Genomic DNA, 23,737 nt, shown 5'->3' with positions numbered 1-23,737 from the left:
TAAGTGCTAACATGGTTCCACCCTAAATTAAATACACTGGTTAGGCATACTAGAACAATGGATTAACAGATCAACACAAGGAAATTTATGTAGTTAAAAAAAGTACTGGGAAGATGCCACATGTTACTCATCTAACTGTAATGTTTAAAATTAGTCAGAGGAGATTTAGGGGGGGAAGTGAATGGTACTGGCGAGTGTGTTGATGTGTGTGTTTGACTATGAAAAGGCCTTGAGTCTCTTGTGCAAGTGTATCCTGTATTGCGTTTGTGTTTACCCACTGGGCCCATTCAGGACAGACGGAGCTGTGCAAACACTCAGATAATGACTCCTAACGCAAGCTTAATCACTCACGCCTCGCCGAGACAAAGAAAGCAACCGAGAGGAGCACCTTGCCACACTGATAGTCTGTTTGTGAACAGCTAGTGTGCACTAGGATGCCATCTCTGGGTCAGAGTTCAGAGGTTGTTTACATATTTGTGAGGTTTGGAATCATCAACCAAATAAAACAAGTCCAAATAAGGTGATGTTTGTTTTTGTCCTGTTTTGCGGTGAAGCACTGAACCTACAGCTGTACATCTGAATGAGGGATTTCTGGTTCCTGATTCTGTGAATGATTTAAATATTTTTGGCATATAGTGTTGTTATTAACTATAACTAAATAATAAAAAAAATGGAAGGATATATATATATATATACAGAGAGAGAGAGTGAGAGAGAAAGAAATGATAAAAAAGTAATACTTTTATTTAGCAAGGATGCTTTAAATTGATCAAAAGTGATGATAAAGACATTTCTAATGTTCCAAAAGATTTCTGTTTCTGATAAATGCTGTTCTTCACAACTTTCTATTCATCACAGAAATAATAAATGTTTCTGAGCAGCAAATCAGAATATTAGAATGATTTCTAAAGGATCATGTGACTGGAGTAATGATGCTAAAAATTCATTTTTGAAATCACAGGAAAATATTACATTTTAAAATATATTCAAATAGAAAACAGTTATTTGAAATAGTACAAATATTTCAAAATGTTACCGTTTTTGCTGTACTTTAGATCAAATAAATGTATGTATGTATATATATATATATATATATATATATATATATACATATACACACACACACACACACACACACACACACACACATATATATATATATATATATATATATATATATACACACACACACACACACACACACACATATATGTATATATATATATATATATATATATATATATATATATATATATATATAACCATATATAGATAACCATTTATTCATTTTCATAAATCATGTTTTTATTTTTATAATTTTTTTATTGTTTTATTGTGTTATTAGCTGTATTCTTTATTTATTATTATAAACAACTTAACTGCAGTTTGATTGATATTACTGATTGATATCATCTGTTTTGGCAAATGAACTCTTCATATATATATATAACATTACATTTTGTTATATATTTTGTATTATATTTGTTTATTGTATTTTATATTTTAATATTATATTATATCATATTATAGAAGATATAAAAGCCATTAATTAATACTATAATATTATATAAATAATACTAAAATAACATTGTCAGTTTAACAAAAAAATGTATAAATAGCATTAAACTAGATTAAAAAAAAAAACAATTGACATTTATTTCAAAGAAAGACAGCAGTAACACTTTTCAAGCTAAATATTTTTTTAAAAAGATGTTTATTAGTTTTTAAAATGATTTAGACACCCAGGTTGTCAAAAAAGTGAATTATGTTAATGTCATGAACTAGACCTGTGTAAACTTGAGGAAAAATGTCATCACACATCCTCTAGATGTCACTTTTAGAAACAGCTGGTTGCAAAAAAAGTCATTGCAAAAAACGCTTAGAAAGCAAAGTTATTACTTCTGGGAACCAGTGTATGTACATTATAGTATATAATACTGATAAAGTACAGTCAAATTATTGTTCCAATGAGAGAAAAGTGTGACAAATTATCGCCAATTCCCTACACGTCTGCACTGGCACTATACAAACTCCTCCGTTCACTTAGTCAGACAGAAAACATGTTTAGGAATTCTTCACAGAAGGGTGGCTCTCTCTCTCCCTCTCTTTCTCTCTCTCTCTCTCTCTCTCTCTCTCTCATTGTTGATTCAGTATCCTGTAATCTCACAGCTTTCTATAAGTCCAAAGGTCTGACAGGGTGTGTGCCAGTATATGTGTGCGTTTAAAAAGTGCAAGTGACCAATCCGGCTGCTCCGTCAGGTATTTCTAATGCTCGATTAACACTTAGATGACATCAGCTCACAGAAAGACTGAGAAGACGAGAGTAAACAGAACTCTACATGCCACAGACTTGCTTAGGAATCAATCATTGAGACAGACGCGGCCACAAATGGCCGCTTACATTGTTTTCCTTGTAACGCTCGAGATGTTTGATTGTGTCTTAAATGCTATGGTAACCAAATCAATCTTTCCAGCCATTTGTGCACCTGTTTCATAGGTTACCTACGCATATTGTCACACATTAACTCCAAAACCCCACCTTAAGGAGTCACACACACTCTAACTGACTTCCTTTCTGTGTGGTGTATTAGGGCTTGTGAAATTGCTAGTATGCCTACTTGTATCTATAGTACTTAGCTAGTCTTTTGAAATAGTGATACGGAGAGGAAATATAACCTGATTAAAATCAGTCTCAGTCATGCTCTAGATAAGTCAAGTTTGGATTTACTTTAGTTGAGCAGTAGAGCGTTGTCAACGTCAAATGACGTTGAAGCGTGATGAGGTGTGGTGCACACTAGCCGTCTGTTTTATTTTGTGATGTCTCCTGGGCATGAAAACATCCCATGGTGGTTGGTTTTTCCTCTTTTTTTTCTCTTTTCCACTCCCTCCGCTTTTTCTTTACATGCCTGAACCCGTGTTTGGGCAAATGCTTTTATCTGATAATCGACTCTCCATGTCTGTGTGTGGATGGACAATTCATACACAATGACGATGTGATGCAATCTCACCAAATTGACCTTTTCTCATCTGCATTTGCTTTCCTGTCTCTGTCACGAGAAGATGATATGATATGGGATGCTTTTGTTGTATTTTGGTGAAGTACAGCAATAGCATATGGAATTGGAAACACTTTGATGATGTACCGCTGTACTAGTGTAAAACTGTTGCAGTTCAAATAAAAAACTCATATCCGCATGTAAAAATACTGTTTTCAAGATGAAAATGGATTTTACATTGATTAGTAGTTAAACAATAATTTAATATTAAGTGACTTTCCATGCAATATTGACTGCATTTTTTGCGCAGTTTCGCTAACAGAAGTAGCTCCAATCAAAGCCACAGCGGAACTGTTGTATTTCTGAGCAACACAGCAGGGTTTTGTTACTGAATGAATCCACGTGTTTTAACAAATCGAGTGAGTCAGTGATTCAGTGACCCATTCATAGAGACTTGCATCATTTCTAAATGATGATTCAGCTGGTTGAATGAATTGGTTAAATGAATGACTCACTCATTAAAATGGTTATTTGCCGCCACCTATTGGTGGTTTGGTTTCGTATTTAAAAGAATCATTGATATCAGGTTTGTTGAATACAGCAACCCATTTACAGATAGTGCAGTTTGGGGTGGATTGTATTTGTTCAATTTCTTTTATTATGAAAATAAAAATTTGCATTTAAAAAAAGCAGATTTTGGTTTGTATATGCTGTTTGTATATATTCTTTTAAATCAGAATCTGCAAAAATCTGTATCAGTAGGTTCACACTTACCAAAAAATCAGTAATTGGGATCAGCCAAGAAAATTGCAACCGGTGCATCTCTAAATGATTTTAGATGTTATAAAATAAATATGAAAAGTGTTATATATAATATAATATATGTTATATACATATATATATATATATATATATATATATATATATATATATATATATATATATATATATATTAATCAAAGAAATTATGGTTTAACAGACTTTTATACTCTTACAATACATAAATAAATAAATGCTGTTGAACATTTTATTCACCAAAGAATACTGAAAACAATTATCATGTTTTATTACAATAGGGAGTTATTTTAAAGTGCAATAATATTTTATTATACACAGTTTTTTTCTGTATTTTTCATTAAGTAAATTCAGCCTTGATGAGCATAAGACTTTTGAAAAGTAGTATTTTTATATATTTAGATGAAACCTAAAAACTTTTTTATACATTTTAAACTAATGGGACTGGGTTCAGGGTTGCCAGGTTTTCAAAACAAAACCCTCTCAATTCCTACTCAAAACTAGCCCAAAAGTAGGGGCGTTTCGAGCGGGTTTACCGCTGGTAAAAAAAAAAAAAAAAAACGCCTTCCAGGGGGTAAAATACATGTTTTGTGGTGGGGTTCCTTTGGTAAAATATGCATTCCACGGGCTAAATATTACGTTATCGGGGTCGCTTCAACCTGCGGACATGAAACCTGCAGCAACAGTATGAAAGTATCCCAATTTTGTTGGAAAACTGTGGACTTGGCAACACTGACTAGGTTTGATATTTTATTTAATACAAAGACATACTTTTTTTGTTATGCTGGTTGAAAGTCTTGTCACGTCCTGATATTGAGCATTAAGTTAAGTGGTCTAAATGTATTTATATGTATTTTTTATCATCTGTGGAAGGTGTAGGACCATAAAATCAGATTATTCGGTCAGAAAATTACGATAGGCTGTCCTGCCTGTCAGCGTATGTATTTGCATACATCCGTGCACCTTGTTTGCGCAGACATGATACATTATCAGCACGTTGCATTACGTTATTGCAGGCCAACAAAAAATGGAAGGCGTTATTATTTTCTCACCAGAGGTAATCTGATAGAGTTGCGTATAGTCCTTCACCAATGCCATCTCTCATCATGTCGCAGGTTAGTTTCTGGTCTTCCCGAGCACGTTCATGTGTTTTGGAGGAGACGTGGCTTTGCAGGGTGATAATGCAGAGAAGGTGAAACTTTGTTTTTAAAGCTAGCTTGCTATTGTTAGCCTTTCCAAAATCGCCTACTCTACCTTTAAGTGTCCATATAAAATATATATATAAAATATATGTACTCACAATGTACAGTTTTGCACATTTATCATAAAATAAAAGCATATATAAACTATAGCTTGATTGCAAAACATAAATATTTAAAGGTCCACTGAAGTGCTTTAAAACACACAGCATTATTCTATATAATTTCAACTGAAACGGGGACATATAAAGCAGCCCCACCCCTCTTTTTTTTCAAATAGCCAATAGCGTTTTGTTTATATCACAGCTTGTGCCAGAGCCGTTTAGTTTGGTAAAGCTGCATTTGACACTGTATGACAGCCACAATCTCATCTAAATCACTATAAAATATTTTGTGTAGAATTCAAATGGGTCCAATATGTTTTGTTAGACTTCATTCACCCTAACGGAAAGCATATTAAGAGTCTGAATCACTCCCTATCCCCTATATAGTGCACTATGTGCCATTCACAGGACAGAAAATACTAATTCTGTAAACAAGTGACGATTTTAGCTGTAGCCAGGGTTGCCAGGTTTTCACAACAAAACCTGCCCAACTATTACTCAAAACTAGCCCCCATTAAAAATCACATTCTGCGGGCTAAAATACACATTTTTTGGCAGGGTTCTTTGGCAGGGTTAAACTTTGCCTTCCAGGGGATAAATATCACATTATTGGGGTTGCTTCAACCCATGGACATAAAAAAAAAACAACCTGCAGCAACAGTATTAAAGTCCAATTCCACAGGAAAACCGCAGACTTGGTGAGTCTCACACAAACCAATGTTTGTTTACAGGTGCAAAGGAAGCAAAGTTTCCTTACTTTAGAAAAGGAAAACCAGTTTCCTCTTGGCTTATATTAAAATTCCTCCAACATTTTTGTTTACAAATCCTTGTTTTGTACATCTAATTTGTGACCGTTGTTTTGATCTCCATGGCGCATTCACGTTCATCACTTCTGAGTGGCGCTGCTGTAGGCGCAAGCTAGATTAAAGTGATTATTACATTTTAAATATGGATATTTTTCTTACAAAAATGCATCGATTCACTACAGGAGGCCTTTATTCATTTCCCGGAGCCATGTGAGGCACTTGCTACTATGGATGGATGCACTTTATTGGACTTGTTTTGGACTGATGAAGAGAAACACCTGCCCATGCAATTTTAAAACTTGGAAATGGCAGGATAATTTTTAATATACACTATATTGCCAAAAGTATTCGCTCACCTGCTTTGACTCGCATATGACATCCCATTCCTAATCCATAGGGTTCAATATGACGTCGGTCCACCCTTTGCAGCTATAACAGCTTCAACTCTTCTGGGAAGGCTGTCCACAAGGTTTAGGAGTGTGTTTATGGACATTTTTGACCATTCTTCCAGAAGGGCATTTGTGAGGTCACACACTGATGTTGGATGAGAAGGCCTGGCTCTCAGTCTCCACTCTAATTCATCCCAAAGGTGTTCTATCAGGTTGAGGTCAGGACTCTGTGCAGGTCAGTCAAGTTCATCCACACCAGACTCTGTCATCCAGGTCTTTATGGTCCTTGCTTTGTGCACTGGTGCACAGTCATGTTAGAAGAGGAAGGGGCCAGCTCCAAACTGTTCCCACAAAGTTTGGAGCATGGAATTGTCCAAAATGTCTTAGTATGCTGAAGCATTCAGAGTTCCTTTCACTGGAACTAAGGGGCCAAGCCCAGCTCCTGAAAAACAACCCCACACCATAATCCCCCCTCCACCAAACTTTAAACTTGGCATAATGCAGTCAGACAAGTACCGTTCTCTTGGCAACCGCCAAACCCAGACTCGTCCATCAGATTGCCAGATGGACTCTAGAGTCCAGTGGCGGCATGCTTTACACCACTGTATCCAACGCTTTGCATTGCACTTGGTGATGTAGGGGAGAGCGGGGCACAACCTAACACTTTTTGAATTTCGCGGTTTATGTAAATCCACGTGGGGTTTAGAGTACAATTTTTATCCACATTATTTTCACACTTGTCTAGTACAAATATATCGCTTTGTTTCATATTCACAGTGTATACGTTTTTCGTTATTTACCCCAAAAGAAAGGAAGTGAAACGTGACAACATGCCCCGTAGGTGGGGTGCATTGTAACATCTGAGGGGCACGTTGTAACACGACCATATGACAGCTTAAAATGTTATCTGATCGAATGAAAAAAATATACACAACAAACTAAAATATTTTGTCAATAAAATACATGTGTTAACTTTTTCAAATAAAGTAATGACGTTTTTTTTTTTTAAATAAAAATTATCTAATTTTGGAGTTTGACAATGAACATATCGCAACAATGCTTTGAACGGCCCTGATCGCAACACACAGCTGTACAGTAGTTCAAAACAATGTGGACAAATAGATGAAACACATTTAGACATTCAGAAAAACACTCTCCTCCCTCCACACACAGCTCTCATAGAACACGACACACATAAACGAGCCAAAATGCTTTACATTTCTTGAAATAATAACTTTTGAACATTAAACATTGATTGTCAGCCTTTATTCACCTGTTTCTTGTGGTTTCTTATTAAAATCCTTAGAAGTAAATAGTGTAAATTGCATAATGTCATAGAATAGCATAGTTTAATAACAGCGGGGCATATTGTTACACAGTGTTACAACGTTCCCCATCTGCGCCACTGGAATATAATACAGGTTAGTGTCTGCTGGTTTGCGAAGCATTAATAAACTATCTAAACTGATAAATAACAAATTGGAGATTAAAATAATACCGGATTTGTCTAATTTTAGATGAATACTAAAAACTGAAATGAAATTTTACTTCAGCCAGAAATGTACTTTTACTATGGTAAAATAAATATTCAGCGATATCTTCAAAAGGCTTTTGAATTTTGGCGCTCTTTTTTTCTCTGCATAGCGTTGCTATGGAAACTAGTAAATACCGTAAATTTGGTTACGCTAGCATGTGTGGAAATATTTAAACCACGTGTGTTACAATTAACCACGCGTTAGTTTGTGCCCCGCTCTACCCTATGGCTTGGATGCAGCTGCTCGGCCATGGAAACCCATTCCATGAAGCTCACTATTCTTGAGCTAATCTGAAGGCCACATGAAGTTTGGAGGTCTGTAGCGATTGTTGGCGACCTCTTCGCACTATGCCCCTCAGCATCCGCTGTCATTCCCAAACGCTTCCAAGTTCTTATAAACAGCTGACAGTTGACTGTGGAATATTTAGGAGCGAGGAAATTTCACGACTGGACTTGTTGCACAGGTGGCATCCTATCACAGTTCCACGCTGGAATTCACTGAGCTCCTGAGAGCGACCCATTCTTTCACAAATGTTTGTAAAAACAGTCTGCATGCCTAGGTGCTTGATTTTATACACCTGTGGCCATGGAAGTGATTGGAACACCTGATTCTGATTATTTGGATAGGTGAGCGAATACTTTTGGCAATATAGTGTAACTCCGATTGGATTCGTCTGAAAGAGGGAAGTCATATACACCAAGGATGCCTGGAGGGTGAGTAAATAATGGGCTAATTTTCATTTTTAGGTAAACTAACCCTTAAAGCAGAGATCTCAAACTCAATTCCTGGAGGGCCACAGCTCTGCAGAGTTTAGCTCCAACCAACTCAAACTCACACCTGCTTGGAAGTTTCTAGTAATCCTGAAGACCTTGATTAGCTGGATCAGGTGTGTTTGATTAGGGTTGGAGCTAAACTGTGCAGAGCTGTGGCCCTCCAGGAATTGAGTTTGAGACCAGTGCCTTAAAGGCTAACATATTCATACTAAACACCAAAACACTTCTTTGATTTCATAAGAACTTTAAGGACAAAATGTGCATGTAGCATAACTATGTATGAGAAGATCCCAAAAATACAAGCATAAAGAAGCAGAACTTGCGAAAAGAGCTGAAGTTGAGACTTGTTTTTCCATGGTGCTGATCGCAGGTTTCGTGTTTTTTCTGCGGCAGGTGGACGTTAGTGAACTATGGGGTTGAATCAGGCTTTCTAACCCCTTTTTTTTTGAAAACTGGACCCTAGTGCTCCATCCCATGTCACTATTGTCTCCACCCCTCCTGCCTCCATTCTGCCGTCGTCTTTTTCTCCTTAAACCGCCCTTTTGTTGTCTTTTTCTGATGGCATTTCTGGCCCCTTGTTGTCAGAGTCCTAAATGAGTCTTGACTGGCCTGTGGGCCACTGGAGAAGCACAAAGGAGAACGTTCCCCTCGCTACAGTGGAGCCATTGTGGCTTTCAACAATGCACTAATTGGCGACGACAATTAAGCACGACCAACACTCAGGTTCAATTTGCCCGCTGCTCAATACAAATCACAGGCAAATGAGTCAGACCGTGCACACGCAGCTCACACACACATTCACACGGTCCTGCTAAAACAACAGCTATGCTCATAAGCAGAGCACAACTACCAAATATACGCTCTCCCCCCCCTTCAGCCAGTTCATGTAAGGTGTGAAGGGACATAGTGCAGGAGACTCATACAAGAACGCACGAAGCTTGTCTGGGCTGATTGGAAATTTTTGCAAAAGTTAAAAAAATTCTGCTTTGATAGCCAATAAACAAGACATCTAAAGTGTTGTTTCTCTTTCTTCTAGTTACTTCACTATAATTCATCTATTGTTCATTGTGTGCAGAAAAAAATCACAGAATATCTCTAAAAACATCCTCTTGACATGAAAAAATCTCCGCCGTTCCAAAAAAAGGACGCAACAAGTCCAGATATGTGTGAAAACACCCATCTTAAAGCAATCCTCAGCATTGAGCTGTCACCCATTAAGAACGTAATGGAGTCTGGGATCAGCAGGACGCCTCGATTTTAAGCCCGGTCTCGAAAACCAGCTTTAAGAGTTAGCGAACAAGCACATTCACACAAAAACACACACAAAGGAGGGAAGACTTGGCATGTTCTGGCCCATCGGCAGTGGCTGGATCCTGGTGGATTATTCTCTGTCAGAGAAAGGCTTTAGAGCTCTCTAAGGCCAGGACAAATTACTGTTCTCTTTCAAGAGAAGAAAAAAAAGCAGGGGAGGAGGAAAAAACATGAGGGAAGTGTTGAAAAAAGTAAACCAGGGAGGAAGCGTCTGGGGTGGCCAGCCATTAGCTTAAGCGAGACATCAGTCAGACAAGAATCAGGAAAGGTTTGAGGAAAAATATTAAACAAGTCTGGTCCTTTTTTCACGGTGATGGAATGGAATATATGGAACAGGCGTAAAATATGTTACACAAAAAATAAATGAAAAATTTAAAAAATCACACAGGTGTCTACTGAGACTATATTTTGCCTTAAAAAGGTGAACATTGAACAATCTGATTCATTTGAAAAATGTTTATATGTACACTACCAGTCAAAAAGTTTTTGAACAGTAAGATTTTTTTTTTTTTTTAAAGTGTCTTCTGCTCAACAAGCTTGCATTTATTTGACCCCAAAGTACAGCAAAACAGTAAAATGTAAAAATATTTTTACTATTTCAAATAACTGTTTTCTATTTAAATATATTTGAAAATGTAATTTATTCCTGTGATTTCAAAGCTGAATTTTTAGCATCGTTACTCCAATCACATGATCCTTCAGAAATCATTGTAATATTCTGATTTGCTGCTCAAAAACATTTATTATTATTATCATGTTGATAACAGCTCAATAGAATTTTTCAGTTTTTTTTTTTTTTTGATGAATAGAAAGTTCAGAAGAACAGCATTTATTTGAAATAGCAATCTTTTGCAACATTATTAATGTCTTTATCATCACTTTGATCAATCAAAAAAAGCTTGGAGTCAGATCAAGGTCAGATCAGTCAAATTTAGCTTTGATCACAGGAATAAATGTATAAATTAAATGAATTGTATAATAAATAAACTAGAAAACAACTGTACTGTTTTTTCTGTACTTTGGATCAAATAAATGCAGGCTTGGTGAGCAGAAAAGACTTCTTTAAAAAACATTAAACATCTTACTGTTCAAAAACTTTTTCATTTTAATCAGAATAAATAAAATAAAAGATATAGCAGGGCTCAACAATAAGGCTATATTGAGGATATATGGATTTTTAACCACTAAACTATTCCTTTGTATTTGATCAATGTATTTTTTTTTAGTTATAGTTGTCATTAAAAGATATATAGTTAATTTGGTCAAATGTTTTGCTTAAAAAACATTGAAAAACGTATTAATTCTTTTAATGTTTCTGTAAACACAATTAAAAAGAACATGTATATATAAAAAATATAGAGACTTTTAACCACAAAATTATTTATTTTTATTTTATCAATGTATTTTTTTTGTTAGTTACCTTTATGTCATTAAAGGTTTACATTTTCTTTATGTTTTCTTCACTAAAATTTCTTTACTTAAAAGAAAATCAACACAACACATTCTTATCAATGCTTTTAAGACAGTCACATGCATTTTTTGCAATTTTAACAAACCCCATTAATGTTATCCAGGTAAATAACATTGACAAATCATTGAGAATGCATCTCAGAAAACCAAACATCTACAAAGCATTAAAAAATGGGTGTGTACACCTTATTTTTCTCATTAGAGCGGACACAGCCATTTGTAAATTTTATGGGTCTGGCTTTCGGGCTATTTTTAGCTGTACAAACAACTTTTGCTGTGTGATATTGCAAACTGGTGTGTCTTATATTATTTTAATGTATTATCTTAATTATGAACATACCGGTTTGTAGTAGAAACTGTTTTACCGTTTACGTCACGTTCTCATTATTTCCCAATATTTTCCCTAATGAACCGGAAGTCTCACCCATAGGCTTACTTCTGTGTGGAAGAATACAGTGGATAAGATCAATAAATGTGACATTTTCAGTGTAAACGCAGCACTTTTTAGTCAACTGGTCTGAAACTCACTCGCACTGGCCCTGGGCCAGCAGACCATCTTTACTGTAGAGCTCTGGATAGATTGAACAAATATTTAGAATGCCTTGAAGATGAAGAAAATACCTCCATGGTAACAGTTCTCAATAGAATCATGATATCACTAAACTGAATTTCAAATGTTTATACGTCGGCACCACAGTGCAAAAAATTAGAAGCTTCATGCTGTGGTCTCTAACAGGTCCAGTGGTTGTTGGGACAACTCCAGACAGAACCAGATACAAGCGTGTGGCTTTTAATTTGGGATTAGCTCATGAGTCAGTGCTTGGACCCACTCCGGTGCACCGGGACCCAAAAGAGAACACCACAACCACAGCCACGGCCATGATGCGTTTGTTCCACTGCTTCCACTTCGGATTTGGACCAAAAAAAAAAAATCTGTGACAAAAATTGAAATTACTTTGCAAAATCCTAAAACCAATTCAGATGACGACATCAGTGTTGAAGCACAAAAAGAGCAGAATGTGTTAAGCAATTTACTTTATTGGCAACAGTGGTAAAAAAAGGAAAAGAAAAGGAAAAACTGGAAGGAACCCGCACCAGTACTGAAACACAAATATTTGTAGTTGCATAAGAGGTTGTCTGTAATGAAGAGTTTGCAGAATACAAGAAAGCACAGGGAAAATCCAGAAACTGATACAGAAATTACAGTGAGGAATATAAATACAATAAATACTTCTGAAACAAAACTGATACGTAAATATACAACCGGCAAACAAAAGAAACTTCCATTACACCCTCAACAAATATGAAAATTAAAGACCGATTTGGTGTACAGAAAGAAAAGATATTCACCAAACACATCCACTGAGTTCCCTTTTTGTTCGTCCCTCCATGACCATTATTCAGTGTTAAGAATCCCTGATTTTAAAGAACAGTGCGAATAATGCAATGTAACAGAATACATCAAACTTTTAAAGCAAACTGATTGCAAACACACCATTACATTTTATAGCATCAAGTAAAACATGGTGCATTTACCTCAGCTCAAGCTTAAAATAGTAAAATGACGAGTTCTCATTGGAAAACCAATGCTAACTCAACCAATTTGTCTATATTTTACGAGGTGGCAAATCCGTATGAATTTGTACGACCTTACTTGTACGATGTTTTAGGAACTTGCAAAATACCTACAAAATTGTACGAGTGACGTCTTACGAATTCATATGAATTAGCCACCATGTAAAACATATACGAATTGCCATGAGATTGGGTTGGGGAAAACAAGAAATCGCCAGATTCCGGGGAGATTCCTCTTTTTTTAAATATTAATAAGGTAAGTAAAGGTCTTCGCTTCATAAAACGAAAACACTGAGTGATTATATTACGATATATTCTAAAGTCTGATATTCTGATTAGTTTAATAAATACTGAAACATTTTCTGAGTGACTATAGCTTGCTAATCGAAGAACATCAACAGGCCGATGCATTGGCTTTCAATTTAAGGCAGGCAAAAAGACACAGATTCAATAAATACAACCAAATGTTCTGAAAAGCCAACACCATCCATCCATCCATCTCTTTACATTGTCCTATCACATGGCAACCATACGTAAACTAAGATTCAATCTCATTTCGAAGTAAACTTCTTGGTGCAAAACATAAGCTCAATGAAATGAACACATTTTCTCAAAAAACTAAATGTAACATGGGAGCAAATGATATGTAAGTTGACCTAGTCCCAAGTCAAAGAGTTCAATAAGTAACACTGTCGGCCAGCAATGAACTAAATCGCAGCAGACTGTTCCTTGTGGTGTCAAACATTAAGCGTACAGCTCCAGCCAGAACGTCCAGTATAACCAGTAACTGTTTTTTGAATGTGCAGGTAGGTAGTCCTGATGTGTTTTATAATGTGATGTACAGTTGAGGTCAAAAGTTTACATACACCTCGCAGAATCTGTAAAATGTTCTTTATTTTACCAGAATAAGAGGGATCATACAAAATGCATGTTATTATTTAAGATATTTCACGTAAAAGACGTTTACATATAGTCCACGGGAAAAATAGTAGTTGAATTTCTAAAAATGACCCTGTTCAAAAGTTTACACACACTTGATTCTTAATACTGTGTTGATACCTGAATGACCCACAGCTGTTTTTTGTTTTGTTTAGTGAGAGTTGTTCATGAGTCCCTTGTTTGTCCTGAACAGTTAAATTGCCCGCTGTTCTTCAGAAAAAGAAGATCAAAAATGGGATAAAAAAAAAAAAAATGCTATTTAGGCAAAATAAGAAAAATGTACACGTCTTCATTCTGTTCAAAAGTTTTCACCCCCGACACTTAATGCATCGCGTTTCCTACTGGAGCATCTATGAGTGTTTAAACCTTCTGTAATGGTTCAATATGAGTTGTTCTCAGTGTGAAAAGATGGATCTCAAAATCATACAGTCATTGCTGGAAAGAGTTCAAATACACAAAAATGTTGAAAAACTAAGAATTTGTGGGACCTGAAGGATTTTTCTGAAGAACAGGGGGCAGTTTAACACAGTATTAAGAATCAAGTTTATGTAAACTTTTGAACGAGGTCATTTTTATAAATTCAACTATTATTTTTTTCTTGTGGACTACATGTAAACATCTTTTATGTGAAATATAGTATTCAGGTCAGTAAATAAAAAACAATAGCATTTTCTATGATCTCTCTTATTTTGCTAAAATAATGAACATTTTGCAGATTCTGCGAGGTGTATGTAAACTTTTGACTTCAACTGTATATCTAAAGCTTCTGTTTGCTGGTGAGGTGTCCAGGAAGAGATGCCCACTACTATTTTCTGTACGCTTATAGAAGGAAAAACTGAAGAACAAAAGAAAATGGGAAAATTAGATATTCAACAGTGATACTCAGGCTTCATCGATCATCTTAAAATGTCAGTCAGCTTGCTACGTTTACAACAGGGGTTTTCTAGTATAAAAAAAGTCATTTTTTGTGCACATATCGTCCAACTGGAGATAGACAGGTCTGGCCGAATAATGGGAAGTCAAATAAGGCAGCGAAAGCAAAAGAAGTGACGTTATTGCCAATGCTAAGTTCAAGTAGCAAGAAAACGTAGTATGAACGTAGAGGATCCAAAGCAGAGGTTGGACGGACATGAATTATGAGCTTGTCCACGGCGGGTTCGCTTTACGTTTCTTGTTAAAAAGACGTATGAATGCTAAACAAAGCCCTGGAACTCTAGACTGTAATTTCAGGGCTTGGTGGCCCAGGGTAGTTTGTAATCATAGACCAGGCGGTTAGCAAGAACAACGTGGTTCAGCTGCTTATAGGCAGTGCCACTGAGTGTTGATAAACAGTCAAACTTTTTAAACTCCATCTGGACGGGACGAGACACCAATCCTTCTTCACAGTAGGCCCCCAACTCAAACCGGTGCAGTTTGAAAGCTGAAAGCGTTGAGGAGTGAGACAACAAAGAAAAACGGATATGGCAACATGCAACTAAAAGTGCAATGAACTTAGAAATGTAGGGACAAATCATAAATGTAAAGTGCAAAATGCAAACATGTAACGGAAAAGCTATTTTTGTTCTAAAGATGTTTATCTTCATGTTCAGCCAAGATCAAGGGTCTTCGGCATTGTAGGTTAACTACAGCGTGGAGGGAAACCGAACGGAGAGGCTAGACTAGCCTCTTGCAGCGCTCATTTTCACCGAACCATTAATGGATTAGAAGCTCTATTTGTGTCCAGAAATTGGTTTGAATCATCGCTCTTGGATTGTGAGTCTGCCAGAAAGTGCATTATTTTACATCTGTCAGTGAGAGTGTGTTTATGTGCAAGTGTGTGAGCGTACTTTGCCTGTATTTGTCGGTTGGCCCTGGCTGTTATTTGGTAGATGAAAGGGAAGGGTAAATTGGTATCATTATGAAGCCTCTGCTCTTCGGGAGCTGGATTATTGTCTCTGTGCCCATCTCTCTCAGGTGAGGGAGAAGGCAAAAAAAACAAAAACGCCTCTGTTTCTCGGTTTTCACGGAGCACTTCCAACCGAGGGAGCACGGAATCTTGTTCTTGTTGGATACGGCAGCTCTTGGACTTCATTAGTGCACTGTGCTCGGCATTGCTCTCCACAAACCGTCTCAGGTGTCCAGCTCGAAGCAGTCCAGCACCTCGTCGTCAGGGCTGTCGTGAGGGCCGTGCCTCTTCCAGAATGACGCTGGCTTCTTGTGCAGTTCTCTGCGCACACATCGAGGGCACGGCTGAGCTCGCATCCGGCACTCGGCATGGAAGACGGCACCGCAGCCCTCGCACCTGCATTTAAAACAAAGAAGAGCACTGATGTTTGATCCAAACATTCATTGACACTCAAAAGAGTGCTGTGGAAAAGTCTTTGCCCCCTTCTGATTTTTCCCATCTGGTGGATTAAGTTACTCGTAATCGGTGGTTAAGTAAAACATTTCCTTACTAAATAAAGTTGAAAATGTAAAAAAAGGTTACTTTTCTTAATATAATTTTCATCAAGGATCACTTTTATGCAATCATAAGTTTTAGCAGAAGATCCTTGTACAAATAAGAAACAAATAAGTGACCCCAGACCACAAAACTAGTCTTAAGTAGCACATGTATCAATAGTATCAAGGTATCAACAGGCACAAATACATTGTGAGTTAAAATGATAGATTTTTCTTTTATGCCAAAAATCATAAGGATATTATGCAAAGATCATGTTCCATGAAGATATTTTGTAAATTTGCTACCGTAAATATATCAAAACGTAATTTTTTTGTAGTAATATGCATTGCTAAGAACTTCATTTGGATAACTTTAAAGGTGATTTTCTCAATATTTTGATTTTTTTGCACCCTCAGATTCCAGATATTCAAATAGATGTATCTCATATATTGTCCTATCCTAACAAACCATACATCAATGGAAAGCTTATTTATTCAGCTTTCAGATGTATACATTTTAATTTAAAAAGTAGATCCTTATGACTGGTTTTGTGGTCCAGGGTATGTATGTATAACCATTTAAAAGTTTAAGGGTCAACTAAATTTTTTTAATGTTTGAAAGAATTCTCTCATTCACTCATTCACCAGTTTAAAATTTGAATATATTTTAAAAAGTTATTTTTTCCTGTGAAAGATGTGATAGTTGTATGTATAAAGTTTGGGATCAGTAAGATTTTTTAACCTTTTATGCTCATCAAGGCTATATTTATTTAATCACAAATACAGAAAAAACAGTAATAATGTGTGAAATATTATTGCAATTTCTAATATTGTTTTTTTCCTATTTCAATATACTTTAACATTTTATTTCTGTGACGCAGTGCTGAATTTTCCTCAGCAATTACTCCAGTCTTCAGTGTCACATGATCCTTCAGAAATCATTCGAATATGTGACCCAGGACCACAAAACCAGTCATAAGGTTAATTTTTACAAAACTGGGATTTATACATCATATGAAAGCTCCTTAAATAAGCTTTCTATTGATGTAGGTTTGTTAGGATAGGACAATATTTGAATGAGATACATCTATTTGAAAATCTGGAATCTGAGGGTGCAAAAAAATCAAAATACTGAGAAAATCACCTTTAAAGTTGTCCAAATTAGGTTCTTAACAATGCATTTTACAAATCGAAAATTACATTTTGATATATTTATAGTAGGAATTTTACAAAAAATCTTCATGAAACATGATCTTTAATTAATTTCCCAATGATTTTTGGCATAAAAGAAAAATCAAAATTTTTGACCCATGCAATGTATTTTTGGCTATTGCTACAAATATACCCCAGCGACTTAAGACTGGTTTTGTGGTCCAGGGTCACATATGCTGATTTATTATCAATGTTAAAACTTGTGCCTGTGCTGCTTAACATTTTTTTGGAACCTGTGACACTTTTTTCTTTTTTTTATTCAGAATTCTCTTTTTTAAGTCTTTACTATCACTTTTTATCCATTTAACATATCCTTGCTAAATAAAAGTATTAATGAAAAAAAAAAATAGAAAGAAAAAGCATACTGACCCCAAACTTTTGAATAGTAGTGCATCATAACACAAAATTTCTATTTTGAACAAACACTTTTTAACTTTTTATAAAGCAGCATATTAGAATGATTTCTGAAGGATCACATGACACTAAAGACTGGAGTAATGATGCTGACAATTCAGCTTTTCCTCACAAGAATAAATTATATTTTAAAAGTATATTAAAATAGAAAACTGTTCTTTTAAATTGCAATAATAGTCACAATTACATTTCTTCAGTATTTTCGATCAAATAAACGCAACTTTGATGAGCATAAGAAACTTCTTCTTCTTCAAAAAAAAAAAAACTTACTGACATTTATATAATATGCAGGCTAAAAATGATCCCAGTCTATATAAAACTCCTTCTTTACTAGAACAATTAGGAGCTCAAGGGATCCACAGTACTCTAAAGAGCAACGACTTCTTTCGGTGCACCATCATGGGCGGTAGTAGCCCAGTGGTTAAAGTTTTTGGGCTGCCAAGCCAAGACTGAAACCCAAGATCACTGTTGGCCAAGAAGTTGTGCCATCCTAACCAGAAGTACTACTGGTGGTCTATTCCTGAAAACGCTCTACGTTTTGCACAAAGATAAACATTTTAACAACTCTTTATATGACTTCCTTTTTACACGGAACTATTAGTTTAACAGCGGACCAGAACTGAAAACGTCTTACAATTTGAAGCACGCCCAACATGAATAAAACCTAAAACATGCTAACAAGATAATACTAGCTGACAGGATGTCTATTTTAAATCGGTCTCTAAAAATAAATAATTCTTTCCAACAGTAAGGATCCAAAGCCATACAGGCTATGGGGTACTTGCTCATCAGAGAGGTGTGGTGGTGGTTAGTGGAATTTATGGATTTACGGTGGGGTGTGGAGACACCTTCTGCTCTTATGACTACATGCTTGTGCCCTATCGAGCATGTACTGTTACAGATACAACGAAGTGCACACAAACACACCCATAAAATTCTGGATAAGCTAAACAATGAAGCAGTTAGTACAACACCTGGATCCAGCTGTACTAACAAACACGCTCAAACCGCCTAGATAGACCTAAATGGATCTATCAAAGAATCAATATCTACTAACAGCAATGCAGCAATTTGATTTATATAGTTATATGTAAATAACCTCTTCATGCTTCAGTCCTTTATTTGTAACTTTATATGCATTATTTAAAAAAAAGAATACACAATATACAGTATCTCACAAAAGTGAGTACACCCCTCACATTTCAGCAACAATTTTAGTATATCTTCTCAAGGGACAATACTGTAGAAATGAAACTTGGATATATTTTAGAGTAGTCAATGTGCAGCTTGTATAGATTTACTGTCCTCTGAAAATTACTCAACATACAGCCATTATCGTCAAAATAGCTGGCAACAAAAGTGAGTACACCCTAAGTGAACTTGTCCAAAGTGTCAATATTTTGTGTTAGCACCATTGTTATCTGACACTGCCTTAATCATCCTGGGCATGGAATTGATCAGAGAAGCAAAGGCTGTTGCTGGGATCCTCTTCCACTCCTCACGGAGCTGCTGGACGTTTGACACAGATTTCTCAGTACTCCTCACCAGGGCATCGCCACACATGCTGGACACCATCTGAGCCAAACAAGTTTATCTTAGTCTCATCAGACCATAGGGCATGCTTCCAGTAATTCATGCTCTTGGACAGGTTATCTTCAGCAAACTGTTTGCAGTCTTTCTTTTGAGCCAGCTTCAGATGAGGCTTCCTTTTGGGACAACGCCTATGCAAACCGACTTGTTGCAGTGTGTGGAGTATGGTCTTAACACTGCCAAGCTGACCTTATACTTATGCAACCTTTAGAGCAATGCTGGCAGCATTCATGCATCTGTTTTTTGAAGCCAGGTTCTGCACCTGATACATAGAACCAGTGCTCAACTTCGTTGATCGACCCTTGCAAGGCCTGTTTCGAATGGAACCCATCTTAGAAAACTTCTGTATGACCCTGACCACTGTAATGTAACTCGGTTTCAGGGTGTTACTGAACCTCTAATAGCCTTGGCCATCTTTGTGGAGAGCAACAATTCTAATTCTCAAATCCTCAGAGAGTTCTTTGCCACGAGGTGCCATGTTGAACATCCAGTGGTCAGTATGAGAGAGTTGTACTTAAAGCACCTAATTTTAACTGCTCTAATACAAGACACACAACTTTCTATGGTCCTGTCAAGCAGAAAAAACAAACATGATGAATAGGACTTATGGCTTTGCATGGTTAAACAACATACTGCTATCACTTAGCGTGTACTCACTTTTGTTGCCAGCTATTTTGACAATAACGGCTGTATGTTTTCAGACAGTAAATCTATACTACTATACAAGCTGCACACTGACTACTCTAAAAATATTCAAGTTTCATTTCTATAGTATTATCCCTTGAGGAGATATACTAAAATGGTTGGTGAAATGTGAGGGGTGTACTCACTTTTGTGAGATAGTGTATATAGATTTTTTTACAAATTGTCTTCAAAAGATCTCTTTCCATGATTTACAAATGTGGCGAGGTTCTTATTTAGACCAGAAAATCACACAAAATCAAATATAAAATGTCTTCATATGAAATAAGGTAAAATTTAACTGTAGCAGCCCTAACCAATCATCATTGAGGCTTTATCAGTGTTGCCGTGTGAGAAGCTATGTTTAAACAGCAGCATTTGTTCTGGGAACTGCACTCCACTTCGCTGGAGAGTCCGAGAGATTCTAGTCACACTGATGGTATGAAGACCAGATAGCGGTTTATCAGCTGCAGGCCATAAGCGGACAACACAGCATGCTGAAAAAAGCTGAGACGCTCAAGGGATTAACTGTCCCCTTACACGGGGTGGCCTATCACTGCACCATCACACCTCAATCCACCGCCCGCTGGGTGTGACTAACATGAGACAGGGGCTGGACAATCATCAGCAATGAGCTGGGGACCATTTGACAGACAGCTGGTTCTTACAGTGTACAGAGCTGTGGGATTACCAATATAATCATCATCATCAGTGATGAAGAAAATCCTTGATGAATAAACTACACCGGTGGTTTCTCTGCTAGGACACTTGTCCTTGTGTGAAATTAATTTATGTCCACTAAAAATCACGTTGCAGAATAAAAATTTCCTGATAATTTACTACAAAATGTTCATGTCTTTCTTCAGGTGAAGAGAAATTAAGGTTTTTGAGGAAAACATTCCAGGATTTTTCTCCATATAGTGGACTTCAATGGGAGCCAATGGGTTGAAGGTCCAAACTACAGTTTCAGTGCAGCTTCAAAGGGCTCTACATGATCGCATCCTAGAAATAAGGGTCTTACCTAGTGAAACAATTGGTAATTTTCTAAAGCATAAAAATGTATATACACTTTTAACCACAAATGCTCTGCGATGCACGTCTATGACTTTACACATTATGTAATCACATTGGAAAGGTTAAGCGCAGTTAGTACTTCATCTGTGTACTTCAGTTCAAAAAGGTACGGTAGGGTGAAAAACTCCATCACTTTTTCTCTAACTTCAAAATCATCCAACATCGTTTTTTTTTACCTTGTTTTGTAAAGGCATTTGACTTTCTTTGCACGTTTGCTTTGTCAACACTGGGTTGGTACTTCCGCCTATGTCACACATGACCTTTGTGATGTGACTACGTAATTGCGTTTATTGTTTTAAGAAAATGACTGAACATTTTGCTAGATAAGACCATTATTCCTCAGCTGGGATCGTGTTAAAGGCCCTTTGAAGCTGCACTGAAACTGCTATTTGGAGCTTCAACCTGTTGATCCCCATTGAAGTCCACTATGTGGAAAAAAAAATCCTTGAATGTTTTCCTCAAAAACCTTTCTTTTTGACTGGAGAAAGAGAGACATGAACATCTTAGATGACACGGGGGTGAGTAAATTATCAGTACATTTTTATTCTGGAAGTTAACTAATCCTTTAAAGACCATGATACATTGTTAAACATTGGCTACTGGGCTCACCTTTTAGTGGCATTCTCCTGGAAGGGATAGATGACTTGGCCAGTGTGGCAAAGCTCACAGATTAAGCCCTTCTCCCGGCACAGGCTACAGCTATATACATGAGAGCTGGCAAACTTGATCACCTTAGAGAGGAAGGGAGCAAGCTTTCCATCTATGACCTACAAGAAAGAGAAAGACATTAAAAAAAGTCAGGTTAAAGGGGTCACTAAATGCAAAATTCACTTGTTTTTTTTTAATCCCTATAAATAATAACCCCTTTCTCAGATCAAGCCATTCTCAGATTCTTGGCTGTGTGACGTCACACAGGCCCAGGTCCCTCCTACGATTGATTGATTGATTGACATGGCCGTTTTAGCACAGACCCACCCAGAGTGAGCTGTAAACCATTATTTTGATGTAGGAGTAGACTCCAAAGCGACTGAGATGTTTTGTTATTGGATGTAATAATAAAAATAGCATTCATTATTTACTCCCGACATCGGAGCCACTGTTTTTGAAGGGAATGTACCCCCTGTTCTACCTAAATACATGTATGTTCGCACGAACATTTGTGATCCAGCTTCACCTAGAGAAGTATAAGGGTTTTTTACGAATGTTTTGAAATCGTCCTTCTTAATAATGTGCCAGTTAGTAAGTTGCATTTCTAAATGAGGCTAAAGTTTACAATCTCTCAAAGAACCACTCGTCACCCCACAGAAAAGATGAATGGGTGAGCAGAGCTCATTAACATTTAAAGGTATATGCACCAAAACAGCTTGCTGTGAACAGAGCTGTTTTTGAAAGAAAGAAAAAAATATATATATAGCAGAAAGCTAATGCAAAAACAACAAAACATTAATAAACAAAAATGCAAAGGAAGAGAGGATGTGTAGAACTTTGTGAATGATGATCAGTTGAAGTCTGTGGAACTTTCTGGGAACATTTTGCAGGTGCAGATTCTTTGCAGGCCAACCTATAAGCTTTAAACATGCTGAGAAATGGGACGGAAAAACATGGAGGAGGAACCTAGGGAGGTGTAAAACGTGACCTAAGCGATTCAGCTATCAAATGTGGCTTCACCAAATGTATTCAACAGCTATGAGAAAGGAACGGGTTCAAAATATCCATGCAAAAATAAAAAATAAATTCCATTATCAAATGGACAGTAATCCTCCTGTTAACAGTTAGTGGTTTATCTCTGAATTTCAGCGACTGGACAAACACTTAAGAACATGCTACAATAGGAGCCAAGTACAAAAAAGACATCACATCAGGAATCCACATGAAAACTAATGAATGCTTAGAGAGTGGGGGGTTGGCTACGGCTCGAGGGTGGGGTAATTCCTTTTGGGAGACTGTTTGCAAAAAATAATATGTGAATGCCATTTATCGGCCAGAGTAGTTAAAAATCGGCCTGGTCTTTGAAAGCGGGGCGCTGAAGAAGCCGTATTGTGGGCAGCTGAATGAGACAGGGGAAGGGGCCTAGACCTCCAGCGCATATTCACCAAGGGGGCAGAGACAAGTGGCTACACCTGGCAGCACTGCAGCACACCAATTAAAGGGCCTGCCAGCATTCTTCAGCCCTTCCACAAGGAGCCAGCCAAAGAATGGAGGAGGAGAAGAGGGGACAGTGGAGCAGAGACGAGAGCTTGGGAGGGTGGGACGCGAGGGCTCGGGGGAAAAGAAAGAATAAAGGAAGGACCACCGCGGTCTCCCACGAACGACGCGCACGCGCACACACATACGCAGCGTGAACGGGGAGAATGGGTTGAAAAGGGGAAGGTTTGTGTGGGAACAGGAAACCTACACTCTACAGAATTCGACAAAGTTTCATGTTTAGTTACTTAAACTTGATTTGTAGGGTT

General features: G+C 37.0%; 1 protein-coding gene across 1 annotated transcript in view; it reads right to left on the bottom strand.

Moving 5' to 3' along the window:
- Positions 1-12,405: 12,405 nt before the first annotated feature.
- The window catches only part of plekhm3 (pleckstrin homology domain containing, family M, member 3), a 51,055-nt gene continuing 39,723 nt past the window's right edge, over positions 12,406-23,737 (bottom strand). The window contains exons 6-7 of the mRNA XM_073845595.1: positions 21,894-22,051; positions 12,406-16,173 (exon numbers count right to left, since the gene is read on the bottom strand). Of these exons, the coding sequence (XP_073701696.1) occupies positions 16,002-16,173; positions 21,894-22,051 (330 nt within the window). The 3' untranslated portion in view covers positions 12,406-16,001. The remainder of the gene's footprint in view (positions 16,174-21,893; positions 22,052-23,737) is intronic.

This window comes from Garra rufa, chromosome 8 (assembly GCF_049309525.1).
Source record: "Garra rufa chromosome 8, GarRuf1.0, whole genome shotgun sequence".
Lineage (NCBI taxonomy): Eukaryota > Metazoa > Chordata > Actinopteri > Cypriniformes > Cyprinidae > Garra > Garra rufa.
Note: the sequence above shows the minus strand (reverse complement) of the source record. Positions and strands in the feature narration are given on the sequence as shown.